Genomic DNA, 18,015 nt, shown 5'->3' with positions numbered 1-18,015 from the left:
GCAGAAGTAGATATTTTTCTGGAACTCTCTGGCTTTCTCCATAATCCAGCGCAAGTTAGCAATTTGGTCTCGAGTTCCTCTGCCTCTTCGGAATCCAGCTTGTACTTCTGGGAGTTCTCGGTCCACATACTGCTGAAGCCTACCTTGTAGGATTTTGAGCATAACCTTGCTAGCGTGCGAAATGAGTGCAATTGTACGGTAGTTGGAGCATTCTTTGGCACTGCCTTTCTTTGGGATTGGGATGTAGACTGATCTTTTCCAATCCTCTGGCCACTGTTGAGTTTTCCAAACTTGCTGGCATATTGAATGTAGCACCTTAACAGCATCATCTTTCAAGATTTTAAATAGTTCAACTGGAATGCCATCACCTCCACTGGCCTTGTTGTTAGCCAGGCTTTCTAAGGCCCACTTGACTTCGCTCTCCAGGATGTCTGGCTCAAGGTCAGCAACTACATTGTCTGGGTTGTCCGGGATATCCACATCTTTCTGATATAATTCCTCTGTGTATTCTTGCCACCTCTTCTTGACGTCTTCTGCTTCTGTTAGGTCCCTCCCATTTTTGTCTTTTATCATGTTCATCTTTGCGCAAAATGTTCCTCTAATATGTCCAATTTTCCTGAACAGATCTCTGGTCTTTCCTTTTCTGTTATCTTCCTCTATTTCTTTGCATTGTTCATTTAAGAAGGCCCTCTTGTCTCTCCTTGCTATTCTTTGGAAGTCTGAATTCAAGTTTCTGTAACTTTCCCTATCTCCCTTGCATTTTGCTTCCCTTCTCCTCTCTGCTATTTCTAAGGCCTCGTTGGACAGCCACTTTGCTTTCTTGCATTTCCTTTTCTTTGGGATGGTTTTCGTTGCTGCCTCCTGGACAATGTTACGAGCCTCTATCCAAAGTTCTTCAGGCACTCTGTCCACCAAATCTAGTTCCTTAAATCTGTTCTTTACTTCCACTGTGTATTCATAAGGGATTTGGTTTAGATTATACCTGAGTGGCCCAGTGGTTTTTCCTAATCTCTTCAGTCTAAGCTTGAATTTTGCTATGAGAAGCTGATGATCAGAACCGCAGTCAGCTCCAGGTCTTGTTTTTGCTGACTGTATAGAGCTTCTCCATCTTTGGCTGCAGAGAATATAATCAATCTGATTTCTATATTGCCCATCTGGTGATTTCCATGTATAGAGTCGCCTCTTGTGTTGTTGGAAAAGAGTGTTTGTGATGACCAGCTTATTCTCTTGACAGAACTCTATTAGCCTTTGTCCTGCTTCATTCTGAACTCCAAGGCCAAACTTCCCTGTTGTTCCTTTTATCTCTTGGCTCCCTACTTTAGCATTCCAGTCCCCTAGAATGAGAAGAACATCTTTCTTTGGTGTCAGTTCTAGAAGGTGTTGTAAATCTTCATAGAATTGTTCAATTTCAGTCTCCTCAGCAATGCTGGTTGGTGCATAAACTTGGATTATTGTGATGTTGAATGGTCTGCCTTGGATTCGTATTGACATCATTCTATCATTTTTGAGATTGTATCCCATTACAGCTTTTCCCACTCTTTTGTTGACTATGAGGGCTACTCCATTCCTTCTACGGGATTCTTGTCCACAATAGTAGATATGATAATCATCTGAGCTGAATTCGCCCATTCCTGTCCATTTTAGTTCACTGATGCCCAGGATGTCGATGTTTATTCTTGCCATCTCCTGTTTGACCACCTCCAGCTTCCCAATGTTCATAGATCTTACATTCCAGGTTCCTATGCAGTATTTTTCTTTGCAGCATTGGATTTTCCTTTCACTTCCAGGCACGTCCACAGCTGAGCGTCCTTTCGGCTTTGGCCCAACCACTTCATTAGCTCTGGAGCTACTTGTACTTGTCCTCCGCTCTTCCTCAGTAGCATGTTGGACGCCTTCCGACCTGAGGGGCCCATCTTCCAGCGTCATATCTTTTAGCCTTTTGTTTCTGATCATGGGGCGTTCTTGGCAAAGATACTGGAGTGGCTTGCCATTTCCTACTCCAGGTGGATTGCGTTTAGTCGGAACTCTCCACTATGTCCTGTCCGTCTTGGGTGTCCCTGCACGGCATAGCCCATAGTTTCTCTGAGTTACTCAAGCCCCTTCGCCACGACAAGGCAGCAATCCATGAAGAAGACTTGTGGCAGGCATTAATAAGGAAGTCTATATTTCTTTGTGTGGTATTGTCTTGTTAGCATCATTGCAAATAGTCAGTAATAAAAGGGTCACATTTTATAACTTGTTTGATTATCTGTTCTATTCTTTATAGAATTTTGCCCAAAAATCTATACTGACTTCACATTCTCACTACGTGTAGAATTAGTTTCATGTTATATTCATAACAGTACTCTGAAGCAATGTAGCTACATGCGTAGCTTTGAATTAAGAGAGATGTATTACCTATGTTTAATTTTAAACTCTTTTCTCTCATTTTGTGCTATACAAATTTACATTAGGCTCCTATTGCCTCACTTTGTGCAGAATCTCTCTGGCCCCACCATCTCCCACACCTCTTTCAAGTCAACTGAATCTCCCATAGATTCTGTGACTGTATTTTGTTTTGTCTGAAGCTATGTTCTTTTTTCAGTTGCATAAAGAAACATTGTGGTATTTATAACCCCTTACTATGCCTTTAACTTATTTAAATTCTTTTATTCAGTTGTTTTAATATGTAATATATTTAGTTGCTTTCTAATACTGTCATTTACCATATTTAAACCTGTCCTTTTAAAATTTTGCAAGTTGCCTTGATTCCCTGTATTTGAAGAAAGGCAGGGTACATATTAAATAAATGAATGGATAAATATTAAGCTACTTGAGTTTGTGATGCAAATGATAAGGGGATGTGTGACCACTGGCTTCATGATCAAATTGCTGCTAAAATGGAATAGTTGGAGTAACTACATGCATCCAAATTATTTTAAAATCTCTCAGTTGCTTTCTGTATTTGTGCTTTCTTTTTGTGGTTTACCCCAACAAATAAACTGTGTGATCTAATCTAACTGTGTAATAAGTTTTTTGAATCTCAGCTCTTCTATTATTAATTGTTTTGGGGTTGCCAAATAATAGGGGTTTTCAGAAAGAGATATGTGGTAAGATTAGAGAAAGTTAGCTTTTTTTTGTCCTATTGCCAGTGTAGTGTAATGGGCAGAATATTAGACTGCAATTCATTATGCTCAACTCTCTCTCTCTCTCTCTGTGTGTGTGTGTGTGTGTGTCTGTGTCTATGTGTGTCTGTCACAAGTAAGATTATGCCTTAAACATCTCACATACCTTGAAAATGCCAATTAGGTTGCTATAAGTCAGAAGTGACTTCATGGCACATAACACACACTTCTAAATTAATAATACAAAAGGTTAAAAAATTCTTGAGGGTAATGGTCAACTGTTCATTTGTACTAGATATTATCTCCTATATTGAATAAAATGGGTGCAAGCTCAACACAAAACATGGCATGCTGATGAAATAAAACACTAAGCATTGTGTTGTGTTTGAAATGAAGGGAGCCATTGTAGGATTACAATGAACACTACTTGAAGGAACTACCTTCCTGTTAGCTCTGTGGCAAGGAGAGGCCAGGGGGCGCTCAGAGCTGTCACACTGATTCAAAGGACTGCCTCTTCTGTCAGCTTTCAGCTCTTGTCAGTCCTGTGACTTTCCTAGAGTTGGGCAGGAGGACAAATCATGGCACAGCCAAACCCAAAGAGTCATCAGGGTGGTAAACAACTTGTGAAATAATGGAACATCCCTGTTTTGCCAGCTGTCACTCAGCAAACCACTATCATCTGGCCATGGTGGGAAGTGAGGACATCTGCCACAGAATAATAAGGGTTAGGAAAACAAACAGAAATCGTTCTTGAAACATTCGGCCCTGATTTCTTTATCCAGGGTTCTGATCACAGGGCAACAACTTCTGTTGCCTTCAGTGACTCCAAGAATAGAAATGGCAACCTACTATTTCGCCCACTTGTGATGGAGCAGGGAGGGCCTCTCCCCCCTGCCCTTTAGCAAGGATAATAGACTTAATTGGTAGCTTGTTTCAACTCAGAAGTGTCTGTTAGGATTTCAATTACAGGCTCGCTTTCAGGGTTTTCAGAGCGGGCTCAGATGTAGCCACTCTGTTTACTTTGGTGCAATCATTGCCATTCAGAGCAAAGCACTGCTCCCAAAGGGGCACTTTACTGCAGCAGTGATGAGAACCATGGAAGAGAGAGAATGAGGGACTACGAAAGGGTGTGGGGAAAGAAAGGCTAGGAAAGGCTTTTAATTAAGCAAGGACTCGTTTATGTTAAAGCCAGTATTAGGAAGGGTATTTCTAAAAAGGGGCTACTTATATTTCAAAAGTGCGGTGTTGCTAATTAGAAAACCAGCGCAAGCTCAAGCAAAGGCACATTAGTATTGTCAGATCTGCATCAATGTCACTGACTGTGAAACTGGACCAAAATGTGAGGCTCTGCATTGATTCATCAGCTGCTTGCTTCTGAAAATGAGTTGTTTGGTCTAAGCCACAAAAAACAATCTTGTCTCTTAACTATGATTAAGGGGCAACCCGCCCATACCCTAAATGGTTACAGGTACAACCAAATCTTGGGTTGCATTTCCTCAGATATGTGTCCTAATGCAATTGACACCTTGCACAATCTTTATTCCTTAAGATTCAAGTTCTGGACTTTTTTTAAAGGGAGGTTTGGATCACACTTCAAGGTTAAAGTATATTTCCAACTCTTACAACATTATCTCTCCAAGTGACACAAATCATAGCACTACATGTCATGAGATATCACATATGCAAAGAAAGCAAGCAGAATCTCTCAATGGACCAGTTACCAATAATAATAATAATAATAATAATAATAATAATAATAATAATAATAATAATAATAATAATAATAATAATAATAATAATAATAATAATAATAATAATAATAATAATAATATGAGCTGAGGCAAAGTTCTGTCAGAATATACACATGGTCTTTTCTTCTTAAGAGTGAACTGCTTCTACATGAAGGATCAACATCTTGTCTAAAAAGGTCCTGGAAATGACTACCTGAAGTTATGTCCCCTCAGTGCTCTTTGCCCAGATAAACAATGCAAGACAACACTCTGCTCCCAGAAAGTTCACTTGTTTGAAACAATTACCAATCTCATTAGCCCAGAGAGAAAAGATGATTCATGCATTTGTAGCCTGCCGATGTAATGCTTGGGTTTTTTTAACTTATGCATGAAATCGATTACCACAGCTCTTCAGGTTGCTGTTTGTGATGCATACTGGTATAGCTACCGTAACCAGATTTACTTAAAAGCATCCTAGCTTTCCTGGGTAAATCTATATCGCCATTGGCTGTTTTAAGCAGGAAGCTGAGGACTTGTGGTCTAATCAATTTCACTCATTAGGTTAAAAAAAGAAAGCTGAACCGTAGACAAATGCAAATATAAAATGCTCTTGCTGAGCTAAAGGCAGATGATTATGCAACTAGTGCTTCAACCTGTTATACTCTTGAATACTTGAAGCTGGAGGTTTGGGGGACAGGAAACATCCTCAGCAACATGGAGGGACAGTGCCAATCCTCCTGCCAGTAGCTGCTACATCAAATAGCTAGCACTAGTTGATGAGCTATGTGATTCACATGGTGCTCTGGTGGGGATAGCCATCGTAATGCCAACCGTCAGGACTTATAGGTATACTGTAATTCTAACACAGGCATTACTTCTTATTTTGCCTTGGTAATACTATCACTGTGGCAGATAGTGGGAGATGTGCTGTCTGGAAGGGTAGCTCAGTAATTAGTGACCTGTGTTAGGAATCCAAATGTCAACAGAATCAAACACCATGTATAAAAACAATGACAATGGAACAACTGAGAAACAACCCAGATAACACGATCCTACATTAGTTCACCAGTTCTCTTTTTAAAAAAAGATTCACACACCTCTAATCCAAGTATCTTCATGAACATACTTACTTACTTACTTACTTACTTACTTACTTACTTACTTACTTACTTACTTACTTACTCACTTACTTACTTACTTACTTACTTACTTACTTACTTACTTACTTACTTACTTACTTACTTACTTACTTACTTACTTACTTACTTACTTACTTACTTACTTATTTGGCTTTTATACTGTCCATCTAGAGAAATCTACTCTTGGTGGTTGAAAAAACAAAACAAACAAACAAACAACAAACCGAGGGCCAAACTACAGTAGCTATTAGGGAGGATGCATGACTACTGTTGATCCATCACTCCTCAACACTCCTTCCCAGCCATATATGTTAATAAAAATGTAGCTGCATACACAAACTCAGTAATTTCCCACCCAAAGAGCTGAAACAGAGATGGGGAAAGAATGCTGAGTACAACATACTTCTTTCACTAGACACTCTTGGAGAAAGATGTAAAGGAGAGGTAACTTGATAGCAATCACATGTCTCCCCTAATAGGAGCAGGAGACATTGCCCAATACAAGTCAGCCCACTGGTCCCTTGAGGTCTGTACTGTCTACATCAGTGGTTTCCAACCTTAGGTCCTGAGATGTTCTTGGCCAGCACAGCTAGTGGTGAAGGGTTCTGGGAGTTTTAGTCTAGGAATTTGGGGATCCAAGGTTTGGAATGAATGGTCTACACTGACTGGCAATAGCTCTTCAGAGATTCAGCCAGGAGTCTTCCAAACCCCACATGGAGATACAAGGCATAGTTGTAACTAAAAGGCAATGTGGCATGGGCTTTGTTGCATGGTGTCGAAATTTAGAGGATAGAAACATTTGCTGTTGCTAGTGGGCAAAAACCACCCATTGGCATTTGCTGTTGGAAGGGTACAAATCTCCCAAGCCTACCTTCTGAGTGAATGTACTGCCGTCAGCCACTCTTCCCTAGCCAGCAAAGAAAGAAAGAAAGAAAGAAAGAAAGAAAAGAAAAGAAAAGAAAAGAAAAGAAAAGCAGACCAGGCCAGGCCAGCTCAGTATACAAGCAACCTGGCCCTTGGATGCTTTGATGCAGGCATGCCTCCCCATTCCTCCTTTCTCTCTTTGCATAGGCCAGTTTCATGTGACCCAAACTTAACTAACAAAGCATTGAAAATCTAGGTGCCAAAACTGCTAGTTACTGCTCTGATCCCAGGAATCAAACACAACAGATTCTGTATGCAAAGCAATTATTCTACTGCTGAATTTGGGTGCTTTCCCTTGACAGGCCCCAGAACATCCTCAAATTAAAAGAAAGAAACACAGTTCCTTCACCCACTCTGTACCCATCTCTATTCTTTGGGCACTCTTTTGTCAGCAGACTGCAATGCCATAATTGTGTTTTTATCTTCCTTCACATAATAAAGAGCCAGCCTTTGTCCCCATCACCAAAAAAATCCAAATGAGTTTTCTCGGATTTGACTCCAACCTCATTCCTACTTTTCTTGTTATCCAGAAAGGCTGGGTTATTTTTTATTCCAGACGCTATCAGGAATCAATTGGTCCATAAGACAAGGCACGTCAACATGTTAAAAAAAAGAAGAAGAGGTGTGTGTGTGTGTGTCTGTGCGCGCGCATGTGTGCTTGTGGGCAGGGAACTGATCTGTTCAAAAAGCAGCCAAGCCCAGCATTTCAACGGTGTCTCATGTGGCTGCATCATCTGATGCTTCTCCCGCAACACTTTCATAAAGAGTGGAAATCTGGAAATCAATAATGATGGTGCAAATGAACTGAATTCATCACTGAGACACTCACAGCTGAAAGCAACAGAAGTCTCCCCCCCTCCTTTCTTTTCATAAATATTCTGGAGCCTTCAGGAAGACACATTCGCCTGTTAATTCACATACCGTGTAGAACTCCATGGAGATTTATGAGAATGAGCTAGTTGCGTTACCCCTAGATTTGGCTGACACTAAAGCAATACAAGTATCAAATCAAATGACAGATTGATGTTGTCTAACGCTACTGTGTCAAGAAAGCAGGCCCCTTAAGTCCAAGAAGCTAGCCTTGAGGTCTAAGAAAAGGTTAGGTGGGATTTACAGCCTGAGCCTATGAGCTACAGGATTGAGGCAGCCGCTCACAGGATCAAGCACTAAGTTCTCAGTGCCCTTTTGAAGGCAAAACCATGACCGTACTGCTGATTCAGCTGGTTCAATAGCATACACTGGTATTAGCAACTTTCCACTAGCCCTGATTTTCTGCTACTGTTTAGCTGAGACCACCTTCATTGCTTAGAATTGACAGAGAATGGTACAAAACTTGAAAAATTCCTGACAAAATGTCCTTTATTTTAAAGGGTATCTTTAAATTACCCCTTTGCTCTCTATTTGGCCAGCTGTAGTCTCTTCTGGACCATGGCAGTCCCAGAGCATGATATAAAAATATGATCAACAGACAGTTTCTGCACTGCTTGCTAGGAATCTCAGGGTGCAGTTACACTACTGAAATACATCAGGAGCTGGATCAGGGTTTTTGAAGTTGGTTCAAAGTCACTTGGTGGTCACATAGTTTTGGGTCAGTCCCTCTTGGAACAACTTTTAATCCTGATGCAAGATGTGTGGTATAGATAGCTACACAGAATTTTAAAATTGTAAAATTGGCACTGTGGGGTTCCAGCTTCCTATGTTTCTCCCTCTCAAGGCTATGCATCCCTGGAATGAAAGTCTGCACCAGAAAATTAAATTAAACCCTGTGCTGCCATAGCTATGGAGAGATGCTCTGGTTGCTTCAAAAGTGAAGTTCAAGAAAGACTCATAGAGTTGTGTGGATCCAACCATCTGTTCATTGCAAATACATGCTTCAAACAACCATATCTGGACATCATTAGGGGGTCAATATAGAAACCAAATAGACTACAGAATTGGAAGCAGGACATTGAGAAGCTGTGCCCTCTTAGCCAAAACAAGACTAGGAGCAGATTGTGGTACTGATCATGAACTGTTAATATCCAACATTGGAGTGAAGCTGAAAAAGAACACTAAAAGAATTGGAGTGCCAAGATATAATTCAAACAACAGTCCTGATAAATTTAAAGTCCAGATGAGGAATAGATGAGCATTACTAAACTCAAGTGACTGTGAACCAGAAGAGCTGCGGATTGAAACAAGAGATATTATTAGGGATGAATTGAAGAAGACAATTCCTGTAGTAAAAAGAAAAGAAAAACAGAGGTGGATGACAGAAGAAAGGCTTAAAATTGTAAAGGACAGACAACACGCCAAAGTAAAAAGTGACAGAAATAGGGTCAGAACTCTGAATTTTTTCAGCAAATTTCACATAGAGACAAACAGAACTACAACATCAGCCCATGCAAGGAAATAGAGGAGAACAACAAAGAGGGAAGAACAAGAGATCTTTTACAGAAGATCCAAGAAATCAGAGAAATTTAAGTTTAGATTACGAATGCTGAAAAACCAACAAGAAAGCACACTATCTGATCAGGAGGGGGGGGGGAAAGAGAAAAGGTGGAAACAGTATACTGAGGACGTATACAGATGAGATAAAAGGATGATAGACTCATTTGAAGAGGAATCCTATTGTGCAGAACCTGCAGTTCTAGAAAGTGAGGCTGGTCTGAAAGCACTAGGAAGAAATAAATCATCATTGCAGATACTCCGGCTTACCAGAAAGACAAACAAAGGGTTGCAGATCAAACCAAGCCTGAACTATCTCTGGAGGCAAAAATGTTGAAACAGGCTATCCTACTTACCGTACCTATCATGAGAAGGCAAGATTTTCTGGAAAAGACAATATTGCTGGGAAAGGTTGAAGGAAAAGAGGAAGACCAAATACAAGATGGATTGATTCCCTAAAGGAATCCACAGGCTCAAGTTTGCGAGAGCTTAACTGAGGTCATGAGAACAGGACATTTCGGAGATCACTCATTCATAGGGTCACCATCAGTTGGAGATGACTTGATGGCACATAACTAACTAACAACAATAAGGATTGCCAGAAAGACAAGCAAGTGGGTCCTAGATGAAATCAAGTCAAATCTGAACTATATTGGGAGGCAGGTAGTAATTATAATTCTTACTCTGTAAGGGCTACTGTTTGTTCAGTTATCAAGTGCAGAACCTTAAAAGAGAAATTGATCTTCCAATTTCAGATGTTCCTTATTCAAAACATAAACACAGATCTCCTCATAACCTTACTTCGCTCCTTTGAAGGAGTACTGTTTACACATGTGCTCTTTCAAGAGACCTGCCTCATCTAAGCGAGGTTCTGCAATTAATTCAGAGTCCTAGGAGCCACCCCTGTTTTTTTTTTAATTTATTGAGATAATATGTTTACATTTGTATTCAGATATGGGATGCATAGATCATCATGGATGTAGAACATAAGAAGAGCCGTGGTGGCGCTGTGGGCTAAAACGCAGAAGCCTGTGCTGCAGGGTCAGAAGACCAAGCAGTCGTAAGATCGAATCCACGCGACGGAGTGAGCTCCCGTCGCTTGTCCCAGCTCCCACCAACCTAGCGGTTCAAAAGCATGCAAATGCAAGTAGATCAATAGGGACCACCTCGGTGGGAAGGTAACAGCGTTCCGTGTCTAAGTCGCACTGGCCATATGACCACGTAAGATTATCTTCGGACAAAACGCTGGCTCTATGGCTTGGAAACGGGGATGAGCACCGCCCCCTAGAGTCGAACACGACTGGACAAAAAAAAAATTGTCAAGGGGAACCTTTACCTTTACCTTAATAAGTCACATCAGGGCTACCATCCTGTGTATATTTACCCAGGAGTAAATCCTATCAAACTCAGTGGGAATTTCTTCATTATAGACTCATACAGGGTTATACTGCAAAAGTATGTGACAAAAGACAGCCAGGGAATTCTGAAAAGCTTGCAGGCATATAAAGAAATGCTTTCTGCTCAAGAAATCAACCATTCCCATAACTTGTCCCTGCTACCTGCTATCCAATGTCTTCTGCCAATGTCAGTTTTTGGGACTAAACTTCTGGAGTCCTCAAGCAAGCAAGGCCAGTGAAATATGCTGGCTGAAGGATGATGGGAACTGCAGTCCTAAAAGGTAAAATTTCCAGGCTTGGTTCCATAAAACTATAATGTCAAAGCACCACTGGTAGTTCATGTCCAGCAAATTTCTCTAAACTTTTGAACCTGATGGCAAGCTAGTAGCCATCATTATCTTCGATAGGAAACATGGGTAAACAACCCAGAGTACAGTGATCCATCGCAAAAAAAAAAAAAAAAAAAAAAAAATCACTGGACACATGTTACAATTAATTTATGCACCAGCTTTCCTTCTAGTCTGGGAAAGAATTCAGCCAATGACATAGCTAGAGCTCCTGGATGGCTCAGTGGTTTAGATGGTTGGGAGTTCAATTCCCTACTGTGCCTCCTTGATAGTGGCTGGACTCAATGATCCACAGGGTCCTTTCCAGCTCTTCAGTTCTAGGATGATGATTGTTAATAAAACCAACCAACCAATCAAAGTAAGTACCAAATGTACCTACACATAATAGGTATTCTAATAACAGAATTCAGTTTGCCTTCTTTTTCAGTGACTTGGCCAGCAACCCCTTTCGCTTGCCGCTTGCTTTGTCAGATACTTGGCCAAGCCAGTTGTTAGATGGACTTTTTTGTCTTTGGTCTGGCTGGATCCTAAACCCTGCTCCCACCCGGCAGAGGCTTCTTCTACAAGAGATACAATTGCATGACAGACCAAACCACAGCAGGCTTGTTTATTTTATCCTGATTAGAATTACAGTCATTGCAAGTGCCTAATGCTGCCTAGTATTGAGAGAGACTGCTTATTATAATTCAAAGTGGGAGGGGGAATGGTCTCCTTTCGTTAAGACTCATTAATCTTCCTTGGTTGGCTGCACATCTTAAAAGTCATCTGGGACAGCCAGAGGCTTAAGCATATGAAGGCTGATCATGGCTGATGGTTCAAGGCACTCTCGTGCCATGCTTTATCAAGAAAGATGATCAGAAACTATTTGCTTTGAGGCCAGTAAGATGCCCATATGATGTCTGGCATATCTAATAGGTACCAATGTCCTGATCACCTTCACCAAAGTAGCTAGCTGGTTTAGTGTTTTGAGAGATGCCACCCCCCCCATGCCCAGCATAAGGAAGAAAAAAAAGGTGAGAGTTTGATCTCACATGTCAAGATAAGCTTGGAGAGAACTGTCTTTGGAATTTATCCAAAGAGAGGTTGTATCATGCCCAGCAGTAGTTACACAATCTGAATCACCCAGCAGTAGTTACACAATCTATGAGACATGGCTCTCTGCGACAAGCTCCAGGGTCAGATTCTTCCCAGAACCCAGCTATTTCTACCCAATCCCATCATGTTTATCATGAGGTGCTTCCTTAGACTAGGCTCTGGCAATCCTACACACTATGATGACAATTGATTAGATAGTTCAAGACAGGTGAGTACCTATCCTCCCTAACAACCCCCATGTTTCCATTCTGACCTGCAGAGGGGAAATGCAGATCTGGAAATACGTCTGAAAGGCTTACCGAATGAGAATGAGAAGCTTGTTTGCTGTGGAATTTCATATGCACAGATCCCCTCCCACATCTGTCTTAGAGGTACAAAATGTTGCCTTTCTCATGACTAGTGCATCAGCTCATAACCAATGCCCATTGGTGAGGAACTTAGTTCTGAAGTGAAAATCCAAGTCCAGTGAGCTATGCTACTCTTCCAGAAGTCCTCTGATCATCTTCCTCCTCATTCCAAAGATCCCAGTCAGATCCTCTGCACCACTGAGAGTTTGCAAATGCATCCTTAATGCAGCTCAGTTAGACAACCACATGGTATCAAAAGTGCCCAGTACCAGTCCACATGACTTGGCTCAACTTTCTTGAGCAGCCATATGGAAAACGGAGAGATGACCGAGTTACAGTGAACAAGCTAACGGGAAGACCAGCCTCCCATTCTTTGGAGACTGCTTTGCATGCTATGAGTCTTAAGATCCTTTCTCTGTGGTTTTTGAAGAGTCAGGCAGTTGAATGCATGGCAGGTTCGTGCCAATTTTACTCTAGGGACAGGTCTTTCTGAAAGACAGACAACAGATGGTCTAGCACAGTGCACGGGAGGCTCCATATGAAACTGACAAGCATCTCATAATGCAACAATAACTGTGTCATGGATCTCTATTGAATCCACAAAAAAGGTTCATCCTGGGTAGGATTAGAACACTTCTTTCCTTCCCAACCAGTGCTTAATTTCTTGCAAGAAAGACGAATGTCAAGCCTGTTTGATATTCCCGCCATGGGGTCTGATCCTTAATCCTAAACAGAGTGAGGTGGGGCATAACTACTTAGCAGTTACAGCAGAACACATTCTGCACAAACTCAGACACTTTTCTCTACCATAACCTGCCGTTCTGAGAAAGACAGCTTCTAGAGCTGAATCGGAACCATAGTGTCAATGAAGCCATGTGGTGGCTGCATACATCAGCAGTGGGGAAATTAATTCCCCCTTGAGGTTTTTCTTTTCTAAAAGACTGAAGATGTGACGGGATGACAAAGCAAGGAACCTTCACCGATCCCTATTTTCTGGTGAAGGAAAAACCGACACCCCCCTAACCCACTTGACTTGCCACTGCCAGGAATGTAAAGTGCCTGCTCTTTCATTCACTGAAGTCCAACAGCCCAGAGTATCTCTAGTGTAACTCTGTTATTCAAGAAGTGCCATGGGCGGGCTCCTGGAATGCTTCCCTTGGGCTCTCTCGCGTCTCTTTGCAGAGGCAGCCTCCTCCAGCCCAGGCTCTCTCATTTGCTAGCATACGGTTGCGTGGCTGGCAGCTATGCTGGGTTTGTTGCTACAGCAACAGAGCAGGAGAGAGGCAGGGTGAAACCTGGCTACAGAGCAGTCTCTCAGGCAGAGGAATAAAAGGGGAACAATGGCAATTATCACCTGGCAGGCTGGTAAAGTTGTTCATTCAGGGTTAGAGCAACCAGACTCACAGTTCAGCTGTGCTGCTGAAATGCCTTAGGACTAGGAAAGGAGAGGCATGGCAGAAAAGTAGATTATTTTTCCCCCTGTGCAGCAGGAAATGGCTCCAAAGAACAGGGCATGAGTCCTCAGGAAATGAGACTCCACTTGCAACCTCAAAGGAAAGGTACCGTATGTAACAAGCGCCCAGTTATGTCTACTTCATTCCAAGAGGAAAGTCTTTAGACAAATCGATGGTAGTGTGGCTACATGTTGAGGATGGCTACCTATTGGATTGGAGCAACTCAAAAATGACATTGTAAAAATAAAAAGAGGGCAGAAAAGGGCAACTGAATGGGCTACAAGGCCGGAACAATTCACCCATGAGGAAAGATTACAATATTTAGAACAATATGGTAGGAACGGATGTGACTGAGGCTTAGAAAATTATGCATGCCATAGGCATAAATAGACACAGACAAATTGTATTTCACCTCTCATGCTGGATGACTCAGGGCTGCAAAGCCAATGATAAAGGACCTGTAGTGGGATTTATAGTTCAGGTCATCTGGCATACCACCCCTACCAGGACACCCAATGGGGAAAATCCAAGGAAGAGACCAGCGGAGAGTTTTCTTAACAGAGTTAAACTGCAAAACTGGTTTCCACAAGATGATGGGAAGGCCTCCTCTTTTATACAGCTTTCAAAGGTGATTAGACAAATTCACTCAAGACAGGGCCACTCATGACTATGACGATGGCTATATTAAAGCTCCAAGATCAAAGGCAGCATGAAATTGCTTGGAGATAACAGGGGATGATGGTTACAGCCTTCATATTCTCTGTTTTGGTTTCCCAAAGGGATCTGGTTGACCAAAAAAAAAAAAAAAAAAGGAGAATACTGAATTAAAATGGACTAGAGACCTCTCTGCAGTACTTATGTTCTCATATGTGTGCCTATTGGAAGTTGATTAGAAAGCTGTGCTTACAATCCAATGCATGCTGTGCAGATCAGAGACATTTGCTTAAATAGCTTTATTTGCATACTTCATTTTGACTTGTTAAACTGGGAACTGTTGTGGTGCTAGTCTTTGTTTCAGGCTGAGAAAAGAGGGCTTGGAGTTATTGGCAGAACAACAGGCGTACAGAGAGACTACACATTAGTAAAGAGAGTAGAACCTTTGTGGACTGTGTTGAAAGTATACTAGGAGATTACCAGATGTACACCCATATTTGGTGGATACTCAGTTCTTCACATATTCACAGGTCTTTTTCCTATGTCACCAGGAGACCTGGAAACATACTTTCAGCGACAGTGCTTGCATATGCTGGATTCCGCTTCAGCCACCAGATAATAAATTAGAATCCACATTTCACCCTCTATAAGGCGGACACAGCCATACCCATTTTTAGCACTTCCCGCTTTGCCTATATATAGCCCGCTACATTTGACATCCTTCCAGGCTTGCCTATAGATCTCTGATGTACAGCTGCTTATTCTTCTCTTGTCAGTCAGACGCCAAACTACATGGCACTCTTTTTCAGGAACTAGTCTTTTACAATAATATTAATGTAGCAAGCCACTATTTTTATCTTGGCAGTACAGAAGAGCAATCCAGTGTCTCTCACAGATCCTAGGAACATAAGAAAATGCCTTTCACTGACCATCGAGACCAGTGGTTCTTAACCTTTGTTACTCGGATGTTTTTGAACTGCAACTCCCAGAAACCCCAGCCAGCACAGTTGGTGGTGAAGGCTTCTGGGAGTTGCAGTCCAAAACTCCTGAGTAACCCAAGGTTAAGAACCAGTGATCTAGACCAGCACTAAAAACTGGGAGCTGCAGTGGCTCTCTGGGATTTCAGATGCTTTCCTAACCTTACATAGAGATTCCTGTTATTCTCTTGCGGTCTCTCATCCATCTATTAAGTAGGGCTAATCTGTTTAGTTTCCCAAGTCAGATGAGGTGACGTGTTTTGAGTGGTAGACAATCGTGCAAGGCCTATCCAACTATTCTTTGTAATGAGACATGGCACAAGTTCTAGCAGCGCTATGAAATCCTTAGTCAGTTACAGAGAGGCAAGAATGCTCTGGGCACCTGCCTATCTTTGGATGTTTCTGGATGTCACGGGAAATGTCGGGGGATATCTCTCCTCTGAACACAAAGTACTGGCTAGATACGTCCTTGGCATCATGACATCATTTGAACTGTATATTACACAAAGGAAACTGTCTGCCTGGCACTCACCTCCAGAACGCGGCCGCTGATATATCGGTTGCAGGTCTCACATTTAATGCCAAACTGGGAGTGATAGTCAGATTCACAGTAGGGGATGCCGTCCCTGTGAGATCAAAAACAAATGAGGCTGAGGCAGTTTCAGTGCACTGGGATGGGTAGGTGGGTGGGCATCTTGCAGTCCATGAGCCATTTCTGCAGGCTCCCAGCTCACCTGGGGCCCTCTACACCCCTCAAACTTTTAAATTTTTTTTTGAATTGCTCAAAAAGTCCCACTTGCTCTCTAATATCATTGCCACATTTGGAGGGGTCGCCGGCACCCCTAAAGCCCCCATGCAGTCCCCATTTAAAAATTATTTTTGGCTACTAGAAGGTACAAGGGGGCTTTTTTTGTTTACAAAAGTTTCTCTTTTTTAGTTAAATCCAACTGAGAAAAATGCACCATTGCAACCTTTACAGTACATAACTACTGTACCAATCAATCAGTTAGTCAATCAACCTACGCATCAGCCTGTTTGGCCATGACCTCCTCCTATTATTCCACTCCCACGGAAGTGTGGCCCTGGGGTTGCCAGTAACTTTTTAAAAACGCCTTTGATCCAACTGAGATTGCCCACTCCTGTTCTATGGGAAGAGAGATGCCTCCAGTCAACAGGCGTATTTGTCTATTTTATTCCCTGTTCTTATGCTGCTTCCTATAACTAGACCTATTATTCCAAAATGCCAGTCAATACTGGTGGGAAAGAAGTCCTACTTTAGGGGGAAAGAACTGATTTTTTCAGTTGGAATATTGGATGCTGTGGAGTAACGTCTGCATCTGTTCATAGTCTACCTACACCCGTTTGGATCAGACTACGGCTGCCTGAAGGTAGTGGCTGTTTTTCAAGAAACAAGGCATGCATCAAAGATGAAACAATGAATAAGCTCTTTGAGAAACCCTTTTCTAGTCACCAGCCTTCAGTTGGGTTAAAGTGTGCTTGAAAGGCAAAAAAGGGTAAACAACGACATAAGGAAAAAGAATTAGGCTAATTAAGGGGAGGACAGAACTGTGACCTTGATTAGTACTATGGAGAGAAGGACTCTGATGTAGTCCTGAGTGAGATTTGATGTATCCAGAGGAAGAGGCAGTAGGGCTTAGGGATGACAGAGGGCCTGAAAGAAGCAAGCATGCATTAAATTTCCAGTATGATTTTTTAATTAATGGCGAGTCTGGAAAAGCCACTTCACAAATTCATTTTTCCAAAGAGTCATTTATGTTTGTTCCTAGATTTTGAAAAAAGTTATTTTTATATTCCATTCCCAATGAGTGTGCAGGCTGAAGGATTCTAGAAGTTATAGTCCAAAAAGAAAATAACTTCCCCAAATTATTTCTTTCTAGGGATGGAAAATCAGTAAATAGTTGAATTGCTAGGCCACTAGTTTTTGCTTGTTCCTTGATGCCTGCATGCTAGGAATCGAACTATAAATCTCTCATTAACACACACATGTTCATCTCTTTGTGAAATGGCCCAGAGGATTCTTTTCCTAAACATCCCTGGATTGCTCCAGGGCTAAAAGTCACAAACAATTAATCAGAGTGATTGAATAATTGTGTGCTATAACTGCCATGTGGTTTTCAAAATAGATTTTAGAAAAAAAGTCATCTGGTGACTTGCATTCCTATGGCACTTCTACAAACAATTATCTTCAGCAGACTTATCTGTAATAGAGATAATTTCTCTGCGACATTTAAGGGGAAATAGCCTCAAATAGCCATGCTGCCTGTGGAATTCTGAGAGCTGTAGTCCAAAGATGCAGATATATTCATCTCTTTATTTAACTCTAATGCATCTCTACACAGTGGAGGGACAGGTGGGAAAAATTACAGATGATACTTGCGTCCTCAGCAATGAGTGGGAAG

At 41.7% G+C, this 18,015-nt stretch overlaps 1 protein-coding gene across 17 annotated transcripts in view; it reads right to left on the bottom strand.

The window, feature by feature from the left end:
- Positions 1-18,015, bottom strand: part of ABLIM3 (actin binding LIM protein family member 3) — a 161,413-nt gene that overhangs the window by 37,580 nt on the left and 105,818 nt on the right. For all 17 annotated transcript variants that reach the window (XM_078385794.1, XM_078385796.1, XM_078385800.1 and 14 more), the window contains one exon: positions 16,128-16,221. In XM_078385794.1, coding sequence (XP_078241920.1) covers positions 16,128-16,221 — 94 coding nt within the window. The remainder of the gene's footprint in view (positions 1-16,127; positions 16,222-18,015) is intronic.

This window comes from Pogona vitticeps, chromosome 2 (genome assembly GCF_051106095.1).
Source record: "Pogona vitticeps strain Pit_001003342236 chromosome 2, PviZW2.1, whole genome shotgun sequence".
Classification (NCBI taxonomy): Eukaryota; Metazoa; Chordata; class Lepidosauria; order Squamata; family Agamidae; genus Pogona; species Pogona vitticeps.
Note: the sequence above shows the minus strand (reverse complement) of the source record. Positions and strands in the feature narration are given on the sequence as shown.